We start from the raw sequence: 23,862 nt of genomic DNA, 5'->3' as shown, positions 1-23,862 counted from the left end.
AGTTTCAACTAATTTGCCGCTTACTGGCCTGTAATAGCCAGAATCGTCTCAAAAAATTGGCGTCACATTAGGTGTCCTCCAGTCGTCTGCTACAGAAGCTGATTTAAATGATAGATTATATACCACAGTTAGTAGTTCTGCAGTTTCATATTTGAGTTCCTTCAGAACTCTTATGTGAATACTATCTGGTCCCGGTGACTTATTACTGTTTATCAATTTGCTCCAAAACCTCCTCTAATGACACCTCAATCTGGGACAGTTCATCAGATTTGTCATCTTAAAAAGAATGGCTCAGGTTTGGGAATCTCCCTCACATCCTCTGTGGTGAAGACTGATGCAAAGAATTAATTCAGTTTTTCTCCAATGGCTTTATCTTCCTGGAGCACTCCTTTAGCACTTCGATCTTTCAGTGGCCCCACTGATTGTTTAGAAGACTTCCTGCTTCTGATGTGCTTTTTTTTTTTTTTTTTTAAATAATGTTAGTATTTGAATCTTTGGCTAGTTGCTCTTCAAATTCTTTTTTGGCCTGTCTAATGATGACAAAATGCAGAGCGGATTGTTGGATTTTCCTCTTTCTTCTCACATCAAGCACCAAAGATAGTTGTACTGAGTTATATAATCAGTATTATTTCATGAAACAATATGCAAATACTAGATATATGGTAGTGCAGAGTAGCCTTGGAGTGTGATAGAAATGGCCTGTATTAAAAACGTAGCCATTTGCGCGCTTAATATTAGTCATGAACTTTGTCATCAAAAACATGTTTGCTTTATTCTGAAGTTCAGAAGGAATGAAGTTTGGCAAGCAACTTGAACTTTGAAAGGATTTTCCTTATAAATTACTCAATTACAAAAGCAAGCTTTTTGTAATAACTTTGTTTATCTAGAATTGTTAATGTGGTATGTATGTCTGTCTGTTTCTGATAGTTCGCTAGTACTTTGCCAAAATAGACATTGTGGCTCTTTAAGTACAGTAGAACCGCACAGCTACAAACACCAAAGTTATGAACTGACCAGTAAACCACAGGCCTCATTTGGAACTGAAAATATGCAATCAGGCAGCAGCAGAGACCAAAAAAAAAAAAAAAGGCAAATACAGTACAGTACTGTGTTAAAGGTAAACTGCTTAAAAAAAAAAAAGGGATAGCATCGTTTTTCTTCTGCATAGTAAAGTTTCAAAGCTGTATTAAGTCAATGTTCAGTAGTAAACTTCTGAAAGAACAATCATAACGTTTTGTTCAGAATTACGAACATTTCAGAGACCTTGTCTATACTACGGGGGTAAGTCGACCTAAATTATGCTACTCCAGCTACGTAGATTAGGTCGATTTACTGTGGTGTCTACATCACACTGCATCAATGGGAGATGCTCTCTCGTCAATTTAACTTACTCCTCTCATTCCAGTAGAGTACCGGAGTCGACTAGAGAGCTCTCTGCAGTCGATTTAGCAGGTCTTCACTAGACCTGGTAAATCAGCGGTGGGCTGCCTATGGCCCGCAGGCCACCAGTTGCCCACTACTGCACTAAATAAACCCCCGCTGCATTGATCACAGCAGCGTCGATCCCCGGTAAGTGTAGACATGGCCAGAGTTACGAACGACCTCCATTCCCGAGGTGTTCGTAACTCTGAGGTTCTACTGTAGTCATTTGCACTTTGGAGTACACATCCCACTTATGTAATACCTTCATGTGTACATTTAAAAAGTAAAATGAAATCTGAATGAAAATAAAATCTAGTTACCAGCAAGGAGAGTAATTGGACTGAATAGAGGAAGGAAGAGCTGTGAGCTGTAGCTCACGAAAGCTTATGCTCAAATAAATTTGTTAGTCTCTAAGGTGCCACAAGTACACAAGTACACCTTTTCTTTCTGTGTATTACTGTTCAGCTGTACCCAACATATGGCTTCCTCTCTCTCTTGTCTTAGAGATTTATTGAATTGGTGCAGCAGGATTGCCTACAATTTTGACAGCTCTTCCTCAACTACTGCAGTGAATATTTTTCAAGAGGTACAGTAAGACTCAATCCATTTTACAATTGTTCACTAAGGATTTTGGCATTGGCCCTTAAAGCACAAAGCAAGACTCATTTTAAAAAAATAGTGCTGCCTTGAACAGATTCTAGTTGGAGTGATTGGTACAGTAACAGAGATCATAGGCATCCCTATGGTCTTAGACATCTTGGACCTGGAAAAGGTATTTGTGTAGTAACATACTGAATGTCTCTCTGACCAACTTACTGGAATATAAAATATATGATGGTGTGATGTGACGTAAGTTTTATTTGTGTGAGTTTGGGATGGCACATTACTGGTGAGTGGCAAAGTTATGTATTATGCATATCATCCCAAATGCGTGCCATTAGTGCATCATATGTGCTACAAAAACACAACTTTAGGAATACTTTAATGTTTTTCTTTAAAAATGTTAATATTATATCCCCCCCACCTATGACCCAGAGGCCTTTAGCTCCTCTAAATCCAACTTATGCAGGACTCAAAGGAAGGGAGAAATTAAAACGAATAAATGTAAAACACCTCTTTAAAACAACTTTTTTTTTTTTGTTTAAAAAACAGGCTGCTTTAAGTCTGATAGCCTGGGGCACCTCCAGGGCTATATGCAAACACTGAGCTCATCAGGAAGAGGCAGACCTTCCCTCTCCCATGATGACAAGATTCTGTTTTTGGCATTGTTGAGACTTTAAAGCTGTGATGCTTATATTTAGAATTGCTTACTGGGCAGCTCAGGACTGGTTTTTTATCTTTGGCCTGGGGAGGTGATGGGTTATATGTTTTGGTATAGTAAAGATGCATTTCCTGGCTCATTTAAAAAAATAAAGATTGATTGCTCTTTGAAGTTGCCAAGAGATTTGCAATGTTAGAATAAGTCCTTGGGAGATGAATTTGTGGTCAAGTGATACAGTGGTTGCCTGTTTTAACTTTATTTCACAGGTCTATTAAATTTATCACATGCTTCTGTGTGTATCCATAGAAGCAGGTATGTGGAGGTGATGCCATGTGTTACACACCTTTGAACCTCACCTGTGCTTTTCCATTACAAGGCTTACTCTAACGTTTCAAATTCCTTGGCCATTTCAAATGTCATTTGTTTTTTTTGGCAAGTGATTAAAAATGGTTTCCTTTCTCCAAATGTGGAATTTTCCCGATGTATTAACCTGGCTTGTAATGCAGAACTGGTATTGTCCAGTCATGCCTCAGAGGTAGCTTTAAGGTGTGGTATCTTGTGACCCATGAGGAGATGCTTATCACCCAAGAAGATTCTAAAGCTGTGACACTCCCAGGTATAGAAATGTTATTTTAAGTAATTACAGGGTTTTTAGGGTTCTTTCTGAACTTTGTGCAGTTGAACTTATCGGGTCAGATCCAAAGTCCATTGAAATCAATAAAAAGAATCCTACTGACTTTAGTGAGCTCTTGATAAGGCCCAGGGTATGTGAAGTGTAGTGGTTACTGTCAAGTTACAACATATTAATTGAAAATGTGGTGGTGTTTTTTTCCCTTGACAGGCGTTAGACTGTTTCACAGCTATGCTGTCCAAGCAAGGGAGCAGGCAGAAAATGGCAGAAATTATTGGAAGCAAACTAAACATTTCCAAGAAAAAGGTATATTGAGAAATGGTTAGCGTGGCCTTTATTTTAAATATTCTAAATTGTTCAATAAATGAATGGTAAAAGATGACTTTTTGCCTGGATGAAACCATTTAATTTCACAGTTACAGGTATAAGTAAAACTGGTTATTCATGTGCAACAAAATGCTGACACTGATGCTGTTTTAGCTTTTTAGGATAGATACAGTTTGAAAAAGCGTGTGTATAAGAATGCTTCTCAGTCTAGGTATTAAAGAAATATTAGTCTTAGAGACCCTCCTTAAAAGGACAGATAGTGTATTTGAATTTTTTTTGGAAATGACTAATTTAATAGTAATAGTAATACTAATTTAATTCAATAGACAGGCCTTACACTTCTTAGACTAAATTTTTAAAAATTCTTTTTTTCACTGCTGTTCAGCTGATGTTTAGAATGGTCTTTGAACAGGGCCCAAGAGCAGCAGCACATACTTGGGCTCCCTCTTCCCCTTCCTGTCTGTGCTCGTGACTGCTTTTTGACTCTCCAGTTATCGTTTCAGCTTTGCCACTAAAGCCTCTTTTAAAGGGCCTGGGGACAGTCGCGCTTAAATGCTTTTTATGGGGGGGGTTGAAAGCCAGAAAAACTATCCCCAAACTTTTTACCTCGTGCGGACAGCCCCCTCCATCCCCGCCTCTCCTAAACGGAGGCCAGGAGCAGGGTTGTGTCTTCAGCAGTGAGGGACAAGGACAGGGATGAGGGGGCTGAGGCTGGGTCCATGGTTGGGGACAGGCGCAGGGCCAGTAGCAGAGCCCCGTGTGTGGCACTGGCAGTCGGGACCCCATATGCGTGGCCGGGAGGGGGGCCGGCAGCTGGGACCCCTGGGCATGGGGCCAGCAGCCGTGATGCGGGACCCCGAATGCATGGCCAGGAGCAGGGCCGGCAGCCGGGACCCCGCATGCGTAGCCAGCAGCCGGGACCCTGCATAAAACCTGGGGGTACCTGAGTACCCCAGCGCCTCAACTTCCCACACCTATGCCTGGGGAAGAGTATAAATGTGAACTCCCTCCAGATCAGTGTGCAGGTGTTTTCATCATGCTAATGAATTAGAAACGAAGGCAAACTGACCATCTATAAAACAATGAAGTTGATTAGCACTGTCAGATGCACAAAGCAAACGGAAAGTGTGTTTCCTCTAGTCTTTCACTGATAATTTACTTGGATAACTTACAAAATTTTCAGATAAAAGTGTGACCTTCCTCTCTTCCTATCTCCATCCTTTACCCCAAAGTTGACAGTATTCCTCCTCTGCAGCCTTCTTTAATGAATGAAAACTTTAGAAGATCTTTGAGAAAAATTCAAAATGTCAAAAATATATACACACATACAGATTTTTCTGTTCACTTCCCTCATTCCCTATTGTTTAAGTATAGAAACAGAAGACTCTGTAACTGCCATGAATAGCCTATTGAGACAGACATCCCACTCAATGCCTCTATACACAAATAATATTATGCCTCACCCAAGAAGCTGTTTGCTTTCCTGCTTCAGCAGAGCACACGTTAAATTAATTAGATTCTGATACAGGTTTAAGTAATTGATTAGCAAAGAGATTGACAAAATAGACCCATAATGACATAGGTTCCATAAGAAGTACAGAGAGAAATCAATACTCGTCCAATGAAAAAGGACCATTGGGGTGAAGCGGTGGAACTTGGAAAATTCTTTTAAGTGATGAGGATTCAAAATGTGTTCATGAGCAAATGAGCTTGTTACACAATGATACCCTGTACATTTTCTGTTCATCTAGTATGTTCTTTGTATAAAGTATCAGGCAGAATTATGATGTACAATGGAAATAATGGGTGCTTTCCATATAGGCAGAGTTCTATTGTCAGCTTCATAAACCAGAAATTCTAATAAGGGAACATGAAGTCGCTGTGGGAAGAGTGCGGCTCTTGCGGAAGCAAACTCAGGCACTTCTTATACAAAGGTAAAGATGATTGTAGCTCATCCTTCCTGTACCTTTTTCCCTGGGAGCTATACATTAAGTTATACATTACATTATACGTTAAGTTGCATGTTAAGGGAATCCGGCAACATCATTTTAAGCAAAAGAATAAGGCTGTTTGTTTTGATATCAGAATCTTATATCAGGACTGAGATGTCAGCATGGCATCTCTAACAAACCAAGGTTGGAGATTCTCTGCATCTTTTTAAGTTAGAATATCCTGAAATCAGGCTAGAGTTGGAAATGTCTGGGAAGGTGTTGGGTGGTGACAACAGCAAATGTGACTTGGTGAAGGAAGCATTTGAAGGATGTAGCAATGAAAGCTGTTTTGGTGGCAGTAACTCAGGTGGTAGGGAAGAGGGAAGTATAAAAACCAAGGATTCTTGTAAGAAGCCCAAATTTCTTTAATATAATCAATAAAAAGTTGTTAACAAAAAAAGTCTAAATTTCTGAGTTGTAAATAGAGGGAACAAACTCTGGTGTATCTAATCTGGTACTTAAACACACATCTTGGAACTGTTTCTGTTAGACATATTTTCTTATTTAAAAGTCAAAACTTTAGTTGCAACCCTAAGGGGAAAAAAATGAAAATTGAAGTGAGAGTTTTTTGAGGTACCTTGTCCTTAACAGCGGCTTTTTCTGACTTGGCAGGGAGAAGCAAACCTTTGCTGCCACACGCCCATCTTTGGTACTGATTGAACAGCTTGCGATGTGTGTTGACAAAGGAGAGCCTGTGCTGTTGGTGGGTGAAACAGGAACTGGCAAAACCTCGACTGTCCAGTACCTTGCTCATATTACAGGTATAATACAGTATAAATATTCCACTTTGTACAGAGGCAATAGAAAATACACGAATGATGACTTTGTTTTCTTTTGTTTCAAGGACACCATTTGAGGGTTATCAATATGAACCAACAGAGTGACACTGCAGATCTGCTTGGGGGGTGAGTCGTTGAATTAGTTGATATAGAATGGACTGAAAATGTATTAAAGCAAGCTTTCATTCAAGCATATTTGATTATAAACACAACTGAACTATAATGTAACTTATAAAAATGGGTAACCAAGTACGTGTTTCAGTGAACAGGAATCCTGGTATCACCACTCGCATTCAAGAGCTTGTGCTCTTAAATGGCTTAACTAAGTTTTGTGGACAAGTGTGCAAGCCACAGCTGCTAAAATAAAAAGCCAAAGTTGCCTAGTATATATAGTTATCGAAATATCTACTAGGTGTTTGATAGTAGCAAGGGTGGATTGCCTATTAGAGCCGTACAGTTAGTATAAAAGAAAAGGAGTACTTGTGGCACCTTAGAGATGAACACATTTATTTGAGCATAAGCTTTCGTGAGCTACAGCTTAGTCTCTAAGGTGCCACAAGTACTCCTTTTCTTTTTTGCAAATATAGACTAACACGGCTGCTACTCTAAAACAGTTAGTATAAAATCGCTTTCTAAGGAGCATCTATGCATTTGCCATTTCAAATCTAATAAACAAATAAAACCTTAGTTTATAATTGTTTGTTCTGGATTTCTATGTGACCTCATAACATCTGCAGTTCAGGGACACAAATTTTGTCAAATTTCACAGGAGCAGATGGGAGCTGGCATTTGGCCATGAAACAAGTAACTAATTTCTCTCTTGGTCCTGCACAGCTATAAGCCAGTGGATAACAAATTGATTTGGCTGCCCTTACGAGAGTCTTTTGAGGAACTCTTCTCTCAGACGTTTTCCAGGAAGCAAAATCAAACTTTCTTGGGTCATATCCAGACGTGTTACAGACAGAAACGTTGGCACGATCTACTCAAATTAATGCAGCATGTTCACAAATCGGCCATTAATAAGGAAGCAAAAGAAAACACATCAGGTAAGAATTCAACCTAAGCAAGCACTCATCATCAACAATTAACTGTTGCAGAAGGTAAAAGTTGTGGTGGTCAGTTCCTTGTCTACTGATTTGCACAACTTCATCTTCTCTGGCCTTGCAAATGTAATCTTGCCCTCTCTTATCTATTCAAAATGCTGCTGTAGTGATGGTTTTCCAAGCCTGTTGCTTTGATCAGGTCACTCCTCTCTTTGCATCCCTCCACTGGCTTCCCCTTCGCTAGCGCATCAAACATAAACTGCTTGTCTTCACTTTCAAGGCCCATCACAGCCTCTCACCACCTTACCTATCATCTCTCAGTAGCTATCAAAATCGAGACATCCACTACTTATCAGGCCGTGATGCCAGCCTCCATCACCCACTTGTTCAATTTTCAAACAAGCTCTTCCATGCTTCTTCCTATGCTGCCCTCATACTTAGGAGGAACTCCTCATAAACATCTACAAGGCTACCTCATTGTCCTCGAACAAATCCTTCCTTAAAATTTCCCTGTGCTGTCATGCCTACAGAAAACTTGACAACCGATAGGCCACTGTTGTGCTGAGACCACTGCCTATCATACTGAAAATGTCTTCTAGTTTTCTTGCTCTGCCCAGTCTGTTAGTTTGTCTGTCATCTGTTGGCTTTTGTCTTGCACTTAAATTGTAAGCTGTCTGGGATATGGATCATTTCTTGTTCTGTTTTTGTACAGCGCATAGCCCTATGGGGTCCTGGTTCATGACTGGGGCTCCTGCACACTATAGTAATACATACAATTATTATTATTATTATTATTAATTATAACTTTCATTTGGTGCAGGCCAAACTGAATTAATTATGTACATTTTCTTGCCCTTCCTTTAGCTGGTTCTCCTCAGCTATGTAGGTACTAAAGAAAGCACTATCCTAAACAGGGGTGAGCATTTTTCAGGGGAGTGTTAAAGACCTTTCCTGCTTCAGCAGAGCACAGGTTAAACTGGATTCTGATACAGGTTTAAGTAATTGATTGACTTTCAGGGGAGTGTTAATAATCCTCAAAGACAAAAAAAAGTGATTGAAGTCCCAATGCAAATGAAAAGTAATGCACAATAGAAAATAAACTTACAAAGCTAACCACATCAGACATTGTGATGAACACTCTTACCTCAGGCAGTGACTTGATCAAAAACCAAACATTATGATGGATGAGTAACAGTATTGGAATATCAAGAAACCTAGTTTGTGGACCCCTTTCAGTTACAAGAGTGTTTATTCTCAATTTCCTCCATCCCCAAATAGGTTTTGCAGATTACATCATTTCCTGCAGCACCACTTACTGTCTCACTGGATTGGAAAGTACATTGCAAATGCATCCGATGAAGTGAGCTGTAGCTCACAAAAGCTTATGCTCTAATAAATTTGTTAGTCTCTAAGGTGCCACAAGTACTCCTTTTCTTTTTACATTATTTCTGATACTATTGAATGTGTCAGCAAGAGGCAGTGGTGAGCTGGAGCCGGTTCGCACTGGTTCACGTGAACTGGTTGTTAAATTTTGAAGCCGGTTTAGAACCGGTTGTTTAAGGGATGGAGAAGCTCAGGCGGGACTGACAGGATGTGGCCCGCGGGACCGTCCTGTCTGTCCCTCCTGAGCTCTCGGCTGGGGAGGCTCCCATGTGAATTTTTACTGACCCAGCGGCACTCTGAGCCTTCGGCGGCGGGTCCTTCACTTGCTCCGGGTCTTTGGTGGCATTTCGGTGGCAGGTCCTTCAATGCCGCCGAAGGACAAGCTGCCGAAGTGCCGCTGAAGATCCGGAGTGAGTGAAGGAACCGGTTCTTGAGCTTCTGGCAGCTCATCACTGGCAAGAGGCCGCTCCTAAGCTGGGAGACTTTTGCTTGAATAGCAGGTTGATTATACTCATGATATACAATTTTAAGCTTTTAGAACATTTTAAAAATGGTTTTGAACAAAACTATAACAGTTCCTTGTTTTAATTCATGGGGTCTAAACTGCAAAACTTGAATATTTTCTTCTCCTTACAAGTTCAGCTAAGCTCCATCTTATTACATGGCTGCAGTGGCTTCACAAAATTCAGTGTTATAGCAATGTCTTTTATGCCATCATTCTGATGTTATAAAAATCAAATTTGTTTTTCTTGTAGGCTCACCACTGAAAGAAAAGTGGGAAGCATTTGGTCTTAGACTTAACCATGCCCATCAACAGATGAAAATGACAGAAAATGTTCTGGTGTTTGCATTTGTAGAGGTATTTAGATATTTCAGTATGACATTGGACTAGGAAAGTGGGGGGGAGTATTTACTGTTACAATTAACCAATATTATAAGGTAATTAGGTGTACAGACAAGTCTTTTTATGAAGCAAAACTTTACAACCAGTGGTGGTGTGGACTTGGATGCACTATTTTTCCTGGAAGCTGGGATGGCTAGAGAGAATTCCTTTGGTTGTAAAGAAACATATTCATAGTCTGATGAAAGCTATACTTGCTTTGACACAAATATCAATAAAGCTCATGTCGTCAATGCTGGTGCACCATGTTAAAAAAGCATCTTTGAGAAAACTTGAGCTGATCCCCCAGGTTTAGCGGGATAAATGACTGCACTAAATTCTCCGACAGAATATCTAGATAATCATAATTTTTGTATTTTTAGCTTCAAGTATCTACAAAGACTTTTTTATAAATGGTTCAAGTGAATTGTATTAGATTTTTAGTTGTTAGAATTTCCCAAATTCTTGTTGATATTGTCAATTATTGTTCCTTGTAATTTTATTAACTTTAGTAACAGTGTACATTGAAAGTATATTTGAGTTATCTAAATTCTTGACAAATCATTTAATTAAGAAAAAAAAATCTTACTGAAAAATGTACCACTTGGTGTAAGTAGGTTTTCAATTTACAGTGCATAATTTTGGCTGAGAAACAAATGACCATAGTTTTCACAAGGTTGGCATCACAGTAAAACAGCAAATTGGTTTATTCCTATAGCAGTGCTGACACTGGTGCTTAGACAGCACAGTAATGAGTACACTGAAAAGTAATTAATCCTGGTGCACAAACCAGAACATTTAACTCTGCTAGAAATGAGTGTGCAAGAACAAATGAGGTAACTTTTTGAAAGCATGGAGATAACATGATCTCTAATATTGGCGAGTAAAAAAACAGTTCTCTGATTTTCCCTCCCTCTCCTCTCCCTCCTGCTTGCATATGAATTGCTGGCCAAGAGAGAGGGAGGTACAGCTCTCACTGAAGTGGAATTTGATTTTTCCATTCATCTAGACAATCCACAGATTACAAGATAGGGTGTAATTCATGTTTACAGCTTCACCAGATGTTTCATATATCCTCAATGTTAAATAGGTAACATTGAATCGGTCCCTCTTTTTAGGGTACTCTGGCACAAGCGGTGAAGAAAGGAGAGTGGATTTTACTGGATGAGATTAATTTGGCTTCAGCAGAGACTTTAGAATGCCTGAGTGGCTTACTAGAAGGATCATCTGGCTCACTGATGTTACTAGACAGAGGAGACACAGGTACTATTAGTATGTTTGTTTGTGCTGTACTTTGGTGTCTGGCAACAGTGTATTTTATAAGTGTGTATGTAAGGCAAATTGGGGGACATATGAGATGGTTTAGATTGATGACATTCAGCTCTGTCATACTTGATCGGTAGTGAAGCTTGACTGCAAGTGTCTAGCTAAGATCAGGACTTGAATAAGAAGATGTGGCAGAAGCGATCCTGAAGTAGTGGAAGTAAATCTGTAGGGTAATGCCCATATGTTTTGTTACTTTGATTTGCAACGTTGGGATCCTGTTCCATTATTGACTGGTTCAGAATATCCACCTAGTAGCTGAGGCCACAAATGCTTTTTTCCATCTGTTTTACTGGAAGGCTGAGACTGGCAGTTTAAGAGAAAAGTATGTATCATCTTGTCACCATGACATACATTAATAGAACCATAACATTTAGGATTGGAAGGGATGTCATCAAATCCAGCCCCTGCTCTGAGGCTAGACCATCTCTGACAGGTGTTTGTCCAACCTGTTCTTAAAAACCGCCAATGATGGGGAGTCCATTAGCTCTCTTAGAAGTCTATTCTAGAGCTTAACTTCCCTTATAGGTGGAAAGCTTTTCCTAATATCTAACCTAAATCTCTCTTTCTGAGGATTAAGCCCATTACTTCTTGTCCTACTATGGTATGTATCTCTTAAATCAGTTTCTGTACCAGGTGGCTGGAGGATAGCTAATGTGACACCATTTTTTTAGCCTAACAGGCTTTTTTAGCCTGATAAGCCTAACTTCAATACCACACAAATTGGTTAAAACTATATTAAAGAATAGAATTATCAGATGCACAGATGAATACAATTAGTTGGAAAAGAGTCAATATGGCTTTTGTAAAGGGAACATGCCTCACCAATCTATTAGAATTCTTTGAGGGACTCAACAAACGTGGACAAGGGTGATCCAGTTGATGTAGTGTATTTGGACTTTCAGAAAGCCTTTGACAAGCTCCCTCACCTAAGGCTCTTAAGCAAAGTAAGTCGTCATGGGGTAAGAGGGAAGATCCTCTCATGGACCAGTAACTGGTTAAAAGACAGGAAATAAAGGGTAGGAATAAATGGTCAGTTTTCAGAATGGAGAGAGGTAAATAGTGGTGTCCCCCAAGGATCTGTACTGGGACCAGTGCTGTGCAACATATTCATAAATGATCTGGAAAAAGGGGTAAACAGTGAGGTGGCAAATTTGCAGATGATACAAAACTACTCAAGATAGTTAAGTCCAAAGCAGACTGTGAAGAGTTACAAGGGGCTCTCACAAAACTGGGTGACCGGACAACAAAATGGCAGATGAAACTTAGCGTTGATAAATGCAAAGTAATGTATTTTGGAAAACACAATCCCAACTGTATGTACAAAATGATATGGTCTAAATTAGCTGTTACCACTCAACAAAGATCTTGGTGTCACTGTGCATAGTTCTCTGAAAACATCTGCTCAATGTGCAGTGGCAGGCAAAAAAGCTAACAGAATGTTAGGAATCATTAGATAAGGGATAGATAAGACAGTAAATATCATAATACCCCGATATAAATCCATGATACACCCATATCTTGAATACTGCATGCAGATCCTCCATGAATTTTATCATTTTTGTTGGTCTTTTCTGGACTCTTTCCAGTTTGTCCACATCTTTCCTAGTATAGTGCCCGGTTAAAGTTATTTCACTTCTGGATTAGATTACAGCTGTGTGCTGTTCTTGCAGTTTAGCTTGAAGACCATGCAATTATCAACTCATGCAGAATGCAGCTGCCAGTTTACATAACAGTGCTTCTCACCGTTCTGTAGCAACAAAGTCATCTGAATTGGCCAACTCCCCCTCCCATATAGCTTAAAATAATCACTGCAGAATTTTTCCTCCATAAGAAGTGAAAGGAAAATGCACTGGCAGTATGACTTCACCACTTTATGTGAGAGGAGAAGTAGTACTTACATGAAGGCCCCAGTGTCTTCTGTCTTCAGAAATTGCTGTTGCTCTTGCTCTTAGCTTCTCTTTTTGAACAGATGTCTGGAGCATCCCTGAATAGGAATGTCATGTCTCTAGAGGTGATGCAGAAGGAACTCTGTAGATTGGGCAGACAGTCTAGTGTATAGCATACTGGACTGAGACTGTGATGACCTGGCTACAGTTCCCAGCTCTGCCTCTGGCTTGCTAGGTGACCCTTCCCTAACTGTGGACCCTACTGGTGTGCACTAAAAGTACTAGATTAAAGTGCTAGTACTAGGGAACTTTTAGTGTACCTACAGGGTCTACATGGACTAATTAATGCACAACATGCCAGTGCACGTTAGAAATCACATCCCCTATAGTGCTCTTTACCCCAAGGTTGTAGATATGCCCTAACTCACCAGACCAGGTGAATCATTAAAGTCTTAAACAGTGGCGTTATAGTTAAAAGAGGATGCAGGATAGCAATCAGTGGTACAGAGGAGGGGGACTTAAACTGTTTTGGATTAAACAAGAAATGTCTTTAGTTTACATTATAGCGTTTTGGTTTGCATTTTTGTGTTTGTGAATAGAAGGGAAACATCTTTATTTTTCTTTTTAGAACCTCTGGTGCGTCACCCTGGTTTTCGTTTGTTTGCCTGTATGAATCCAGCTACGGATGTTGGAAAGAGAAATCTACCTCCAGGAATAAGAAACAGGTTAAAAAAAATGATTGGATTGTAAAATAGTTAAAGTTGCTGTCTGTTTTGGAATTTGACTAGTTTCATGAGTCAACATAAATGGTACAACACTTGTGTTTAAAGCCCCAGGAGATAGACATTCTGACAGGTGCCTTAGAGACTAACAAAAATACAGTAAGAAGAATATATATTATAGCACATGAAATGATGTGCTAAAATATATATTCTTCTTACTGTATTTTTCACTCCGTGCATCTGCTGCAGTGGGTTTTACCCCATGAAAGCTTATGCCCAAATAAATCTGTTAGTCTCCAAGGTGCCACAAGGACTCCTCGTTATTTTTGCTGATACAGACTAACACGGTGTGACGCAGTATGGAGGGGGGAGTGTTGACCTTGGAATGTGGCTGGGGAGTTTCATTGGGGATGGGATATCTGAGAGCCTGTAACCTGAGCCGGGAGGGGGAAGGTAACACCTCTGCCCGGAAAACTGGACAAAGGATGGAGGAGAGAGCCTATTGGAGGGGTTTTGGTTTACAGTTTTGTGCTGGGTGGTGGAACACAGGGAACCCCAAGGCTGGGGTCCAAGCTCCCTGCCCCCCAGAATGACTTGACTGAGGGGTCCTGGTTGTACCCGTAAGCTCTGTTTTAGACTGTGTTCCTATTGTCTAATAAACCTTCTGTTTTACTGGCTGGCTGAGAGTCGCGGTGAATCCCAGGAAGAGGGGTGCAGGGCCCGGACTCCCCCACACTCCATGACACATGGCTACCATTCTGAAACCTGTCATTCTGAGAGGTGTTTGTTATCAGAAAGTTGAGGAGTGTTGATTGATTAGCAGGAGGAAAGTACTGTTGTGCTGATGCAGAACCTAAAGAGCTGGTCTCGAAATAGTATAGAATGTTACTCTTTAGGAGTCCTTCCTTAAATGTAAGTTGTCAGAGGCTGTAGCAGCATGCTCTGTGCCTCTTGGGAATAATAAAGGCAAGTGCTTCACAGTCCTCTAGTAATCATTCTTGTTAACTTAGCAGTGTTGATGTACAAAGAGCTATATATTTAGCCTTCAAACGTTGGAGGAAGGTTAGTTGGACGTGGGAGTGGATGTGTGATACCTGGAATATTTGGGACTCAGAGGACCACTGTGGCTGGGGAAAAGTGGGTCTGAGAGAATTTCTTTCTCTAGTGTAACATACCTGACATCACCTGTGAGTGCCAAGTTCTGGACCTGCTGTGTGTCCCATGCAATTTCCCTGCTGATTGTCAGGAAACTTATACAAAATTTTACCACTCTGGAAAGTGACCATGTGAAAATCTTCACTGCTTACTCAGGAGATCTGTTCACTGTATGTAGTTAATCATCTGCTGTCACTAGTGACAAAAATAAGGTTTTGTTGCTATTAGCTTTGCAGAGCTAATAGCGATAAGAGAGAGATAGAGAGAGAGCTGGAGTAAATTTCCCCTTTAGCATTATAATCAGAATTACTTATTTTAAGTTCCAGTAAATTACATTTTTCCAAAATTCACTAAAGGCAATGGAATTTTGCAAGTGTAACAGGCCTACTTTGGCCTGCAGAACCATTGTTAGCAGTGATGATGTATAAGATGCAAAGAACCCAACTTGATTCTCAGGTCCCAGGATGAGTTTCCAGGACTAAGGATCAGAAATGCTATTTTTCTACTTGGTAAGCACAATTGATGCACAGTCAGTGAGGCAATGAACATGAAATCCCATTACTGCCATTTTTGGAGTGGCTTAGAATTCCAGTAGCTAAATTTAAAGTAGATACTTTGCTGCTAATGTAGCTGCTTTGTTTCCTTTTTGTCTTGATGAGTTGTTTTTCTCTATTGAAATGGTTGCTCCATTATGAAAAGAGGGAATATATGAGGTAAACTTGACAGTTCAAAAATTGGATGTGTGGTATGTTTCACAGCAGTTGAGTGATTAATATAGAGAATCAGTTTTCAAAAACCCTCTTGCTGTGCCAATACTTTAATATTCAGTAACTGCTGTCTGGAGCTCTGAACCACAAACTCCTTTTAAAAACATATTTCTTGAAGAGTTGAACTTGGTAGACTGTATAAAACAATACAGATATTGATACTTCATACTTAAGCAATGTAATACTTAGCCTGTAGTTACATATTATTCGCTGCTTCTCTCCAGTCGGTATTTGTATATCAAGTCAATAAATCTTTATGTTGGCAAACAAATCAATATTTGATTTGCTGCTTATGCTATATTTTGAGCATTATATATGTTCGATGAGAGATTAACTGGGCCATAATGAAATTTCCGAGCGTCTGTTTTATCATCAGCAGGCAGATGTCTAAGTGTTATAGCTTAATTTTTCTCCTAGATTTACTGAACTTTATGTAGAAGAACTGCAGAATGAAGGAGACTTGCTAATTCTTATCATGGACTATCTGAAAGGTTTGAATGTGAGCAAAAACACAATACAAGGAATCATGAAGTAAGTTATATTTACATTTTTATGAAACCTCAGTGGAATAAGCTGCAAATGAAAATACATAATTACAGCCTACAATTTTTTATATTAGTGTCTCCCACCCTAGGTTCTTGAAGAATGACACCCAACCTCCTTTTCTAGGGCTACTTGTATGTTACCTTTTGTTGCTGTTGTCTTCCTTTGTTCTATCCCAATCCCAAAAAGTAGTTTATTGACATTACCAGTTAGAGAGAGTTATTGCTTTAATCCTTTCCTCCATCTGGGAGGTTAAAAGGGGCGGCTACTTCACAATATCACTGTGTGTCAGTTGTGGGGATGGTTTGCTTGCCTGCCACAGAACCTCTTTCCTTTAGAGCAGGCATGTTGCCTCCAATGTGCTAAATTTCTGCAGTTCAGTTTTTTGGGGCAATCTAAAGTATCTGTTCAAAGGACTTTGTGAATACCTCGTGATACATGGTAAACCAGGTTATCTCCCTGAAACTCAAAATATTGTCATTTAAAACATTAATAGTTCTATCTTGACTTTTTGGGCTTCATTGCCTGCCAGAATAGGCCCTATTGCAACACTGCGTGGTGACTTCAATTTAGACCTTCCGAGGAAAGCGGTGAATGTGTTATACCAATAAAATAAAAACCAGCAGGGATCTTATTAAAGGGGAAAAGGCAAAATGCCACATTTATTGTGAATACAGAAAGAATCATAGTAAGCAGTTAGTTTTAGCTTTAACATTCCATTCAATCTCATATTTATTCACGCGCGAGCACACACGTACGTACGTTCTGCAAGGTTGTTATCATAGTTACCAGCTTTAGAGTTGCTCATGCCAAGCCACTGGCCAGGTGGCCTGGACATGAGGAGGGAGCAGGGCCTTGTCAGATGCACATCTGATGCTCCTGGAAGTTGGTTTGCAAAATCAGACCCCAAAGTTCTCACTTTCTAGAGTCCATTTTTATAGGAATTTCTTCCTATGCCAGTCTATGGGAATTGCTTCATCATGCTGTTGCTGAATCAATCAGCAGATGGCACGTTCCTGACCGCTCTGTGCTGCCAGATGTTATCTTGTTCTTTGGTTCTCCCATTCTTGAGGCTGTTGGGTGGATTCCAGTCTGCCCTCCGGGGGTCCTCTGGTTATTTCCACTTGACGCCGCCTTCAACTGATGGACACTGGATTCTTAGGCTGGCACCTCCCTGATCATTCAGCATCCATCCACACATCCTCTATCTCTGTTTTAATCACAATTGTTAACAAAGTGAGATGAATACAACAAAAGGGCGGGGAGTCTCTGGGTGATGTTTCTATTGTTATAGAGTATTGCTTTGAGTCTCTCTCTGTGTGGAGTAGTTGCTGTTACAAAGAATTGCTTTGAGAACAGACTCTGTCTTAGAATGTACTAACACAATTAGCAGCTTGCAAGTTTCACACATAGAGGGAGAGAAACAGTACCAAAGACCAAGAGACCTCTTAACCAGTAATACCCTGGAATTCAAACCATGGGGAATCATTCATTTGTGATTTTAATACAGAACTTCTTTAATATGATCCAACAAATGAAGAGGCTATTTTGAATGTTCCTATACAGGGATTAAATCCCTTAGAGAGATGTTTTGATGCTAGAGATTATTAATTCTTCAGTAACAATGAAATACAAACTGGCCTGCAAACGAGGACCGGGGTCAGGGCAAGGAAAGGGATCATCAGGGGTCCGGTGATTTAAAAGGGCCCGGGCAGATAGGATAGATACGTACTTTTTAATAAAAATTAAGATAGAAATCCTGCTGCTCTGTACAGAGCGCCGTCCCTCGTTGTGACAGTACAGTTTGCCAGAGCACTGCTGCACCCAGCTAGTCTGGCAGAGCCTCAGCAACAGCAGCCTGAGAACTGCGGAGCTTGCTGCCTCCTCTGGCTGCTGTGCCTGCCATGCTGTCTCTACGGCTGCGGGGTTGAGGAGAGGGATACTTTAAAGAGGAACAAGCTCCCTCTATGCTACCAGATTTCCTTCCCTGGGGCTGCAGCTCCTCACCACACACAAGCCAGCAAGTTCAGTCACCCAATCGAGCCTCTCTAAGTTTGCCGAGAGGCAGCTGGGACTAGCCCCCACCCTTCCCCCTTTGCTGCCGCTAGCACTGGCTGATGAGCCACTATCATGAGCACAGGATGTGGGGCCACCTCCACCACTCAGCCAGGGAATGAGGTGCGGGTTTTCCCTCTCGTTGGAGATCTCCTGGTAGATGTGGCGCACAATGCCTGTGGTCTCCTCATTGCTCTGGGTGTTGATGTCCCCCAGCATCAGCAGCACAAGTATTGTATTATATATTTTAACTTTGTTAGTCATATTCAGTTACATCTTGTATATCGGTTTCTTTCCTTGTCTTTAGATTACACATGAATCACGATTAGGTGTTTAATTAGCCTACTTAATACTTCAGGTGTTTTCTTACTTTGTGCTTCTTTAAATGTTTTATATATTAATTAATTTCATAATATATTTATTTAATTTAAATACATCATTCAAAATAACAAATTCTATAGCTTATATTTAGGTTGACAATTTGTTTAATACCGGTGCTGTAACTGGGAAAAAAAAGGTAACTAGATCAAGCAATGCCACAATTTACGCATAGTAGGTTCTAATGTGTTATCAATAGGATAAAAAGTAGTGTCGTAAACCTCAGCCATCACTCTCTCGGCAGGCCATTGACTGTTCTGCCGTGAGGCCCGGAATTGTTGTCCGCTGGCCTGAATACAAATAAGTAACTGGTTTAACTCTTTATTTTGTAGCTTCTATTTATCTGTAAGAAAAGAGTCAGAAACAAAATTAGTGGATGGGACTGGTCATAGACCTCACTACAGCCTTCGTACACTTTGCAGGGCTTTGAGATTTGCAGCATCTAATCCATGTAAAAACATACAGCGCTCACTCTATGAGGTAATGATCTTTCTATGTGATTTTGTTCCTAAATGTGTGTTCAATACAAAATCTACTTGGGTAAAGGAATACAAGGAAAATCATATTTTCTAAGGGCATCAGATATCAAACAAATGCCTTAAAAAATAAAACTTAAAGAAATTTTCACTTCACAATAGAAAATAACTTTATTTTTGTAGGGCTTTTGCTTGGGCTTCCTGACACAGCTTGACAGAGTTTCTCACCCGATAGTTCAGAAGCTAATTTGCCTGCATATTGTCTCTGGCAACATCAAAAGCCTCCTTAAGCAGGTAGGAACTTCTGAATATTTTGGGATGATTAATGTTATCAGGAAGATTGTTTTTAAATAAATTTTCCCTTGTTGATCATGCTTTAGTAGTTTTAAAAGTTCTCAAATACTAATCATTTAAAGTTTATCCTATTGGTCGTTTCTGATAAAATGTTTTCATTTAACTTGAACTATATGGTTTAAGCATGATGTTTTCTTTGCTGACTTATTCTTTCATCTGAAAACATTGAAAGGATGTGGAGAACTTGCATATGACTGAATCTTTCCAAATTTCAGAGAAAGACCAGACCAACTTTAATAGTGGTGACTCTAATTCTGAAGTGGAGGTGGGGGGAGGAACTTGCTGGGTTTTTTTTGTTTTGTTTTAACATAAGGGGCAATACACATTGGTATGGAAAAGGCTTGTGCTCTAATAAGCAAAAATCTGAGCTTCATCTTGAAGAGGGAGAATCCAGGTTGATTCTTGGAGCACGGAGTGAACTTACAGGGCTGAAATATAAAATATTGTCATTTAAAACATTAATAGTTCTTTCTTGACTTTGTGGGCTTCATTGCTTGCCAGAGTAGGCCATATTGCAACATTACATGGTGACTTCAATGTAGACTTTCTGAAGAAAGTGGTGAATGAAGAGGCTATTTTGAATGTTCCTATACAGAGATTAAATTCCTTAGAGAGACGTTTTGATGCTAGAAATTAACAACTCTCCAGTAACGATGAAATAAAAATAAGTAACCCCCTCGGTTCAAGAAATTCCTGCAGGTCACTTTAAAGTCCAGAACTGGGAGTCAGAGGAACTGGGGTTCTGTTCACAGCTCTGCACAGATTCTTGACTTTAGACTGGTCGCCTTCTCTTCCTTGGATTCAACATCTTTAAAATGGGGATAATACATACCTCACAGGAGTGTTGAGGATTAAGCTAATACTTGTAAATTTGCTTTTTATGGATGATGCTATAGTAGTGCAAAAATAGCTGCTGCTGTTAGAAAACAATATGAAACACATTTGTATAATCTGTTATTTCTATCCTGTTTTTCAGCCACTACCAGAGCCCCAAGGAGGGAGAGCTATACAGATAGAAGGTTACTGGATTTCAGTGGGGGATAAGGAACCTGTGATAGATGAGACTTATGTACTAACTTCTTCTGTTAAACTTAATCTGAAAGACATTGTCAGAGTTGTGTCTGCAGGGTATGTTTGTTTAAATTTTTGTGTCAGAATACAAAATTAAAAAGATAATATACAATTCTGTAATTGAGGTTACCTACCTCTATTATATTTCTATACTTAATGTTGCCCCTTAAATCTTAATAGATTAAAATATGCGTTAACATTAAAAAAAACGATGAGACGCTTCTTCTGAGAGGAATAATTTTCCTTCATGACTGACCTGCAGAAAGCCTACTGTAGGAATTGCATGCCGAGCTACAAGAATGACCTTTGACCAGTAGCTATCAGTTGTGGGGGACGTGTGCACGTCACTTGTTCTTAGTATTCTAAGACAAGAGCATAAGTACAGTAGAACCTCAGAGTTACAAACACCAGAGTTACGAACTGACCGGTCAACTACACACCTCATTTGGAACCAGAAGTACGCAATCAGGCAGCAGCAGGGACAAAAAAAAGCAAATACAGTACAGTACTGTGTTAAATGTAAACTACTAAAAAATAAAGGGAAAGCGGCATTTTTCTTCTGCATAGTAAAGTTTCAAAGCTGTATTAAGTCAATGTTCAGTTGTAAACTTTTGAAATAACCCCCATAACATTTTGTTCAGTTTTACAAACGGTGTTCGTAACTCTGAGGTTCTACTGTAGTCCAGTTATCTGCATGCTTGAGAGGATATGAAACCAGCTTTTCTTTCGTTGTCCTTAAACAGCCTAAATTTTGTCATGTACAGTCCCACCTAAGCCCTTTAAAGCTTGGTATAAAAATAGTTTCAGTGCTGATTTTGACCAACCTTTGATTTCACAAGTGATGACGGAGGCAGCATAGTATAGTAGTTAGCATATGGGAAAAAATGGTATTTGAGATTGTGTCCTGTGTTTGACACTGACTGGCTCTGTTACTTGGGTGAGTAACATAAATGAGACCTTGAGAAGCTAAATTGTAGTCTCTTGATAATCTGTTACACAAGGCTCTGAAAATTTCAAGCAGTACAGATGCATTACTTCCTTTTCATATACACATAGGATATTTTGCCAAGTCAAACTAAAATACTGCTTCTAAAATATTGTCTTTGCTAATCCCTGAAGGACTCATCCAGTGCTGATTCAAGGAGAGACATCAGTTGGTAAAACAAGTTTAATTCGCTGGTTGGCTGCAGCTAGTGGGAACCACTGTGTACGGATTAACAATCACGAACATACTGACATCCAGGAGTACATTGGCTGTTATACATCAGACACTTCTGGGAAGCTGATGTTTAAGGAAGGTGAGGTTATCACTTATCACATTTACCTCTAATTCCCTTCCATTTTACATGTTATGCAGAGATGAAAAAAGCTCTGGTCATGGTTGTGTCAATGCAAATATGAGCTTTCATGCAGTTAGTTCAGTTGTGCAGGTCTCTGGTTATTATGTTAAAGGGGTCCCTGTAAGCGTTCTTCCAGCTCTTGTTTTTTGGTCCATTGCACTGACAGAGGGGAGAGCTAAAGTATTTAACAGCTTCAGTGCTGTTGCACATATTGCTGTGGGTTAATTTATTTTATTCTGAAATAAAACTGGCTGCAAGGATTACTTGTGTTTGCTGGGTTTTTTGTATATTTTCATGCAGATTACCTTAAAGGTTTAACCAGAACCTTTTGTATTCCAACACAGGTGTCCTTATTGATGCTATGAGAAAGGGCTACTGGATTATCCTCGATGAACTGAATTTGGCTCCTACAGATGTTCTGGAGGCACTCAACAGACTGCTGGATGATAACAGAGAGCTGTTCATAACAGAGACACAAGAAGTTGTCAGGGCACACCCTCGATTTATGCTGTTTGCTACACAGAATCCACCAGGGCTGTATGGGGGCAGGAAGGTTTGTCGATCTCTCCTCTTGCTTTCGGTTATTATTACATTAGAAAGAAAGCTTCACCATATTATTCTTTCAGGGGTGCAGAGAACTGTGGCACAGATAATTTCTCACACATATCAGATAACAATATGAAAGTGTAAAGAAGTAGCGGAAGGGAAGATGGTCTTCTAGCCAAGGCATTGGACTGCCTGCCTATGTGAGCTTGGGCAAGTCACTTAGGCTATATCTACACTGCAATTTGGGGGGTGATTCCCGGGACCCATAGATAGATGCGCACTAGCTCAGCTTGAACTAGTATGCTAAAAATCATAGTGTGGACATTGCAACATGGGCAGTGGATTGGGGTAACCACCCGAATCCAAGCCCTCCTGATCCCCTGGGTCCAAGCTGGGGCAGCTAGCTCAAGTTGAGCTGGTATGAGTCTGTCTGTCTACCTGTACTGGGAATCTCACCTTCCAGCTGCAGTGTAGACATACCCTTAGTCTCTCAATGCCTAAGTTGCCATCTGTAAAATGTTGTGAAGATACATTAATGTTTATAAGGTGCTCAAATGCTAGGGCTGTGACTGCCATAGAAAAGCCTGTGTGTAAATAAAACAGATATGTATTCTAGAGCAGTGGTTCTCAAACTTACTTGATCATGGGCCCCCTTCTTTGTGTTTGTAATAGTAAGCTCCCCACCTCCCCTGGATGCACAGCCAGCAGCCACAGCTCTCCAGCCACCCAGCTCTGAATGTGCGCAGAAAGTGTTTTTTTCCCTAACATTTCTCACGCCCTCCCGCCCAAATATATTCTGCACTCCTGAGGTGGATGCTCTCCCACCCAGTTTGAGAATCCCTGTTCTAGAAAGAGATCTAGGTTGCCAGCCTAGGTAGAAGGAACCTTTCTGAGTTTTGAAGTTTCCTCAACAAGAATATATAGTAGTTCCAATAGTTTTTAATTTCAAAATTAATCTAGCATGTCTGTTGCAGTGACCAAATGCTGATATGATCTACACTTAAAAATTCTGTGTGTCTTGACTGACTAGTACATCACACTTGTGGATGAATATGAAAAAACTGGCTTCCTTTCTCTTCCTTGTAAATGAAGCTTAAGAACTACTGCATTTCATGAACAGCACACACGTGCACTTTTTTTTGAAGTTCAGTATTGGATGCAACTGGCTGAGAGGTGCCAGAGAAGAATTTGAAAAGTAGCAGAGTGGGTAGGCAAATAATCTAATTCTTCTGCTATTTGGTGGCCTTTACAAGAGAAGTGAAGTTGGACAGCAGTGTTCAGTTTAAGCCTTTATTCAGACTTGCTAGTCAGAGAACACACCAAGAATTTTTAAGAGCAGGTCAGTAGCTTCTCTGGTGGACGCTAAAGCTCCAGTTCAGCATAGATGTTAAGTATACTTTTAAGCACTTTGCTGAATCAAAGCCTAAGTAATTAAATGTAATTTGCCCTGACTGGTTATTTGGTTGTCCCAGACTGCTGGAGAATAGACCTTTTGCATCTTTAATGTCCATTATGTAAGTTTAAAC

General features: G+C 40.0%; 1 protein-coding gene across 6 annotated transcripts in view; it reads left to right on the top strand.

Annotated features, from left to right (window-relative positions):
- Nucleotides 1-23,862, top strand: part of MDN1 (midasin AAA ATPase 1) — a 164,096-nt gene that overhangs the window by 33,258 nt on the left and 106,976 nt on the right. For all 6 annotated transcript variants that reach the window (XM_038394958.2, XM_043510648.1, XM_043510647.1 and 3 more), the window contains exons 11-25: nucleotides 1,927-2,008; nucleotides 3,525-3,620; nucleotides 5,463-5,575; nucleotides 6,245-6,393; nucleotides 6,477-6,537; nucleotides 7,246-7,457; nucleotides 9,593-9,696; nucleotides 10,836-10,980; nucleotides 13,558-13,654; nucleotides 15,991-16,104; nucleotides 18,882-19,029; nucleotides 19,209-19,319; nucleotides 20,356-20,507; nucleotides 21,570-21,748; nucleotides 22,135-22,343. In XM_038394958.2, the coding sequence (XP_038250886.1) occupies nucleotides 1,927-2,008; nucleotides 3,525-3,620; nucleotides 5,463-5,575; nucleotides 6,245-6,393; nucleotides 6,477-6,537; nucleotides 7,246-7,457; nucleotides 9,593-9,696; nucleotides 10,836-10,980; nucleotides 13,558-13,654; nucleotides 15,991-16,104; nucleotides 18,882-19,029; nucleotides 19,209-19,319; nucleotides 20,356-20,507; nucleotides 21,570-21,748; nucleotides 22,135-22,343 (1,972 nt within the window). The remainder of the gene's footprint in view (nucleotides 1-1,926; nucleotides 2,009-3,524; nucleotides 3,621-5,462; nucleotides 5,576-6,244; nucleotides 6,394-6,476; nucleotides 6,538-7,245; nucleotides 7,458-9,592; nucleotides 9,697-10,835; nucleotides 10,981-13,557; nucleotides 13,655-15,990; nucleotides 16,105-18,881; nucleotides 19,030-19,208; nucleotides 19,320-20,355; nucleotides 20,508-21,569; nucleotides 21,749-22,134; nucleotides 22,344-23,862) is intronic.

Source organism: Dermochelys coriacea, chromosome 3 (assembly GCF_009764565.3).
Source record: "Dermochelys coriacea isolate rDerCor1 chromosome 3, rDerCor1.pri.v4, whole genome shotgun sequence".
Lineage (NCBI taxonomy): Eukaryota > Metazoa > Chordata > Testudines > Dermochelyidae > Dermochelys > Dermochelys coriacea.
Note: the sequence above shows the minus strand (reverse complement) of the source record. Positions and strands in the feature narration are given on the sequence as shown.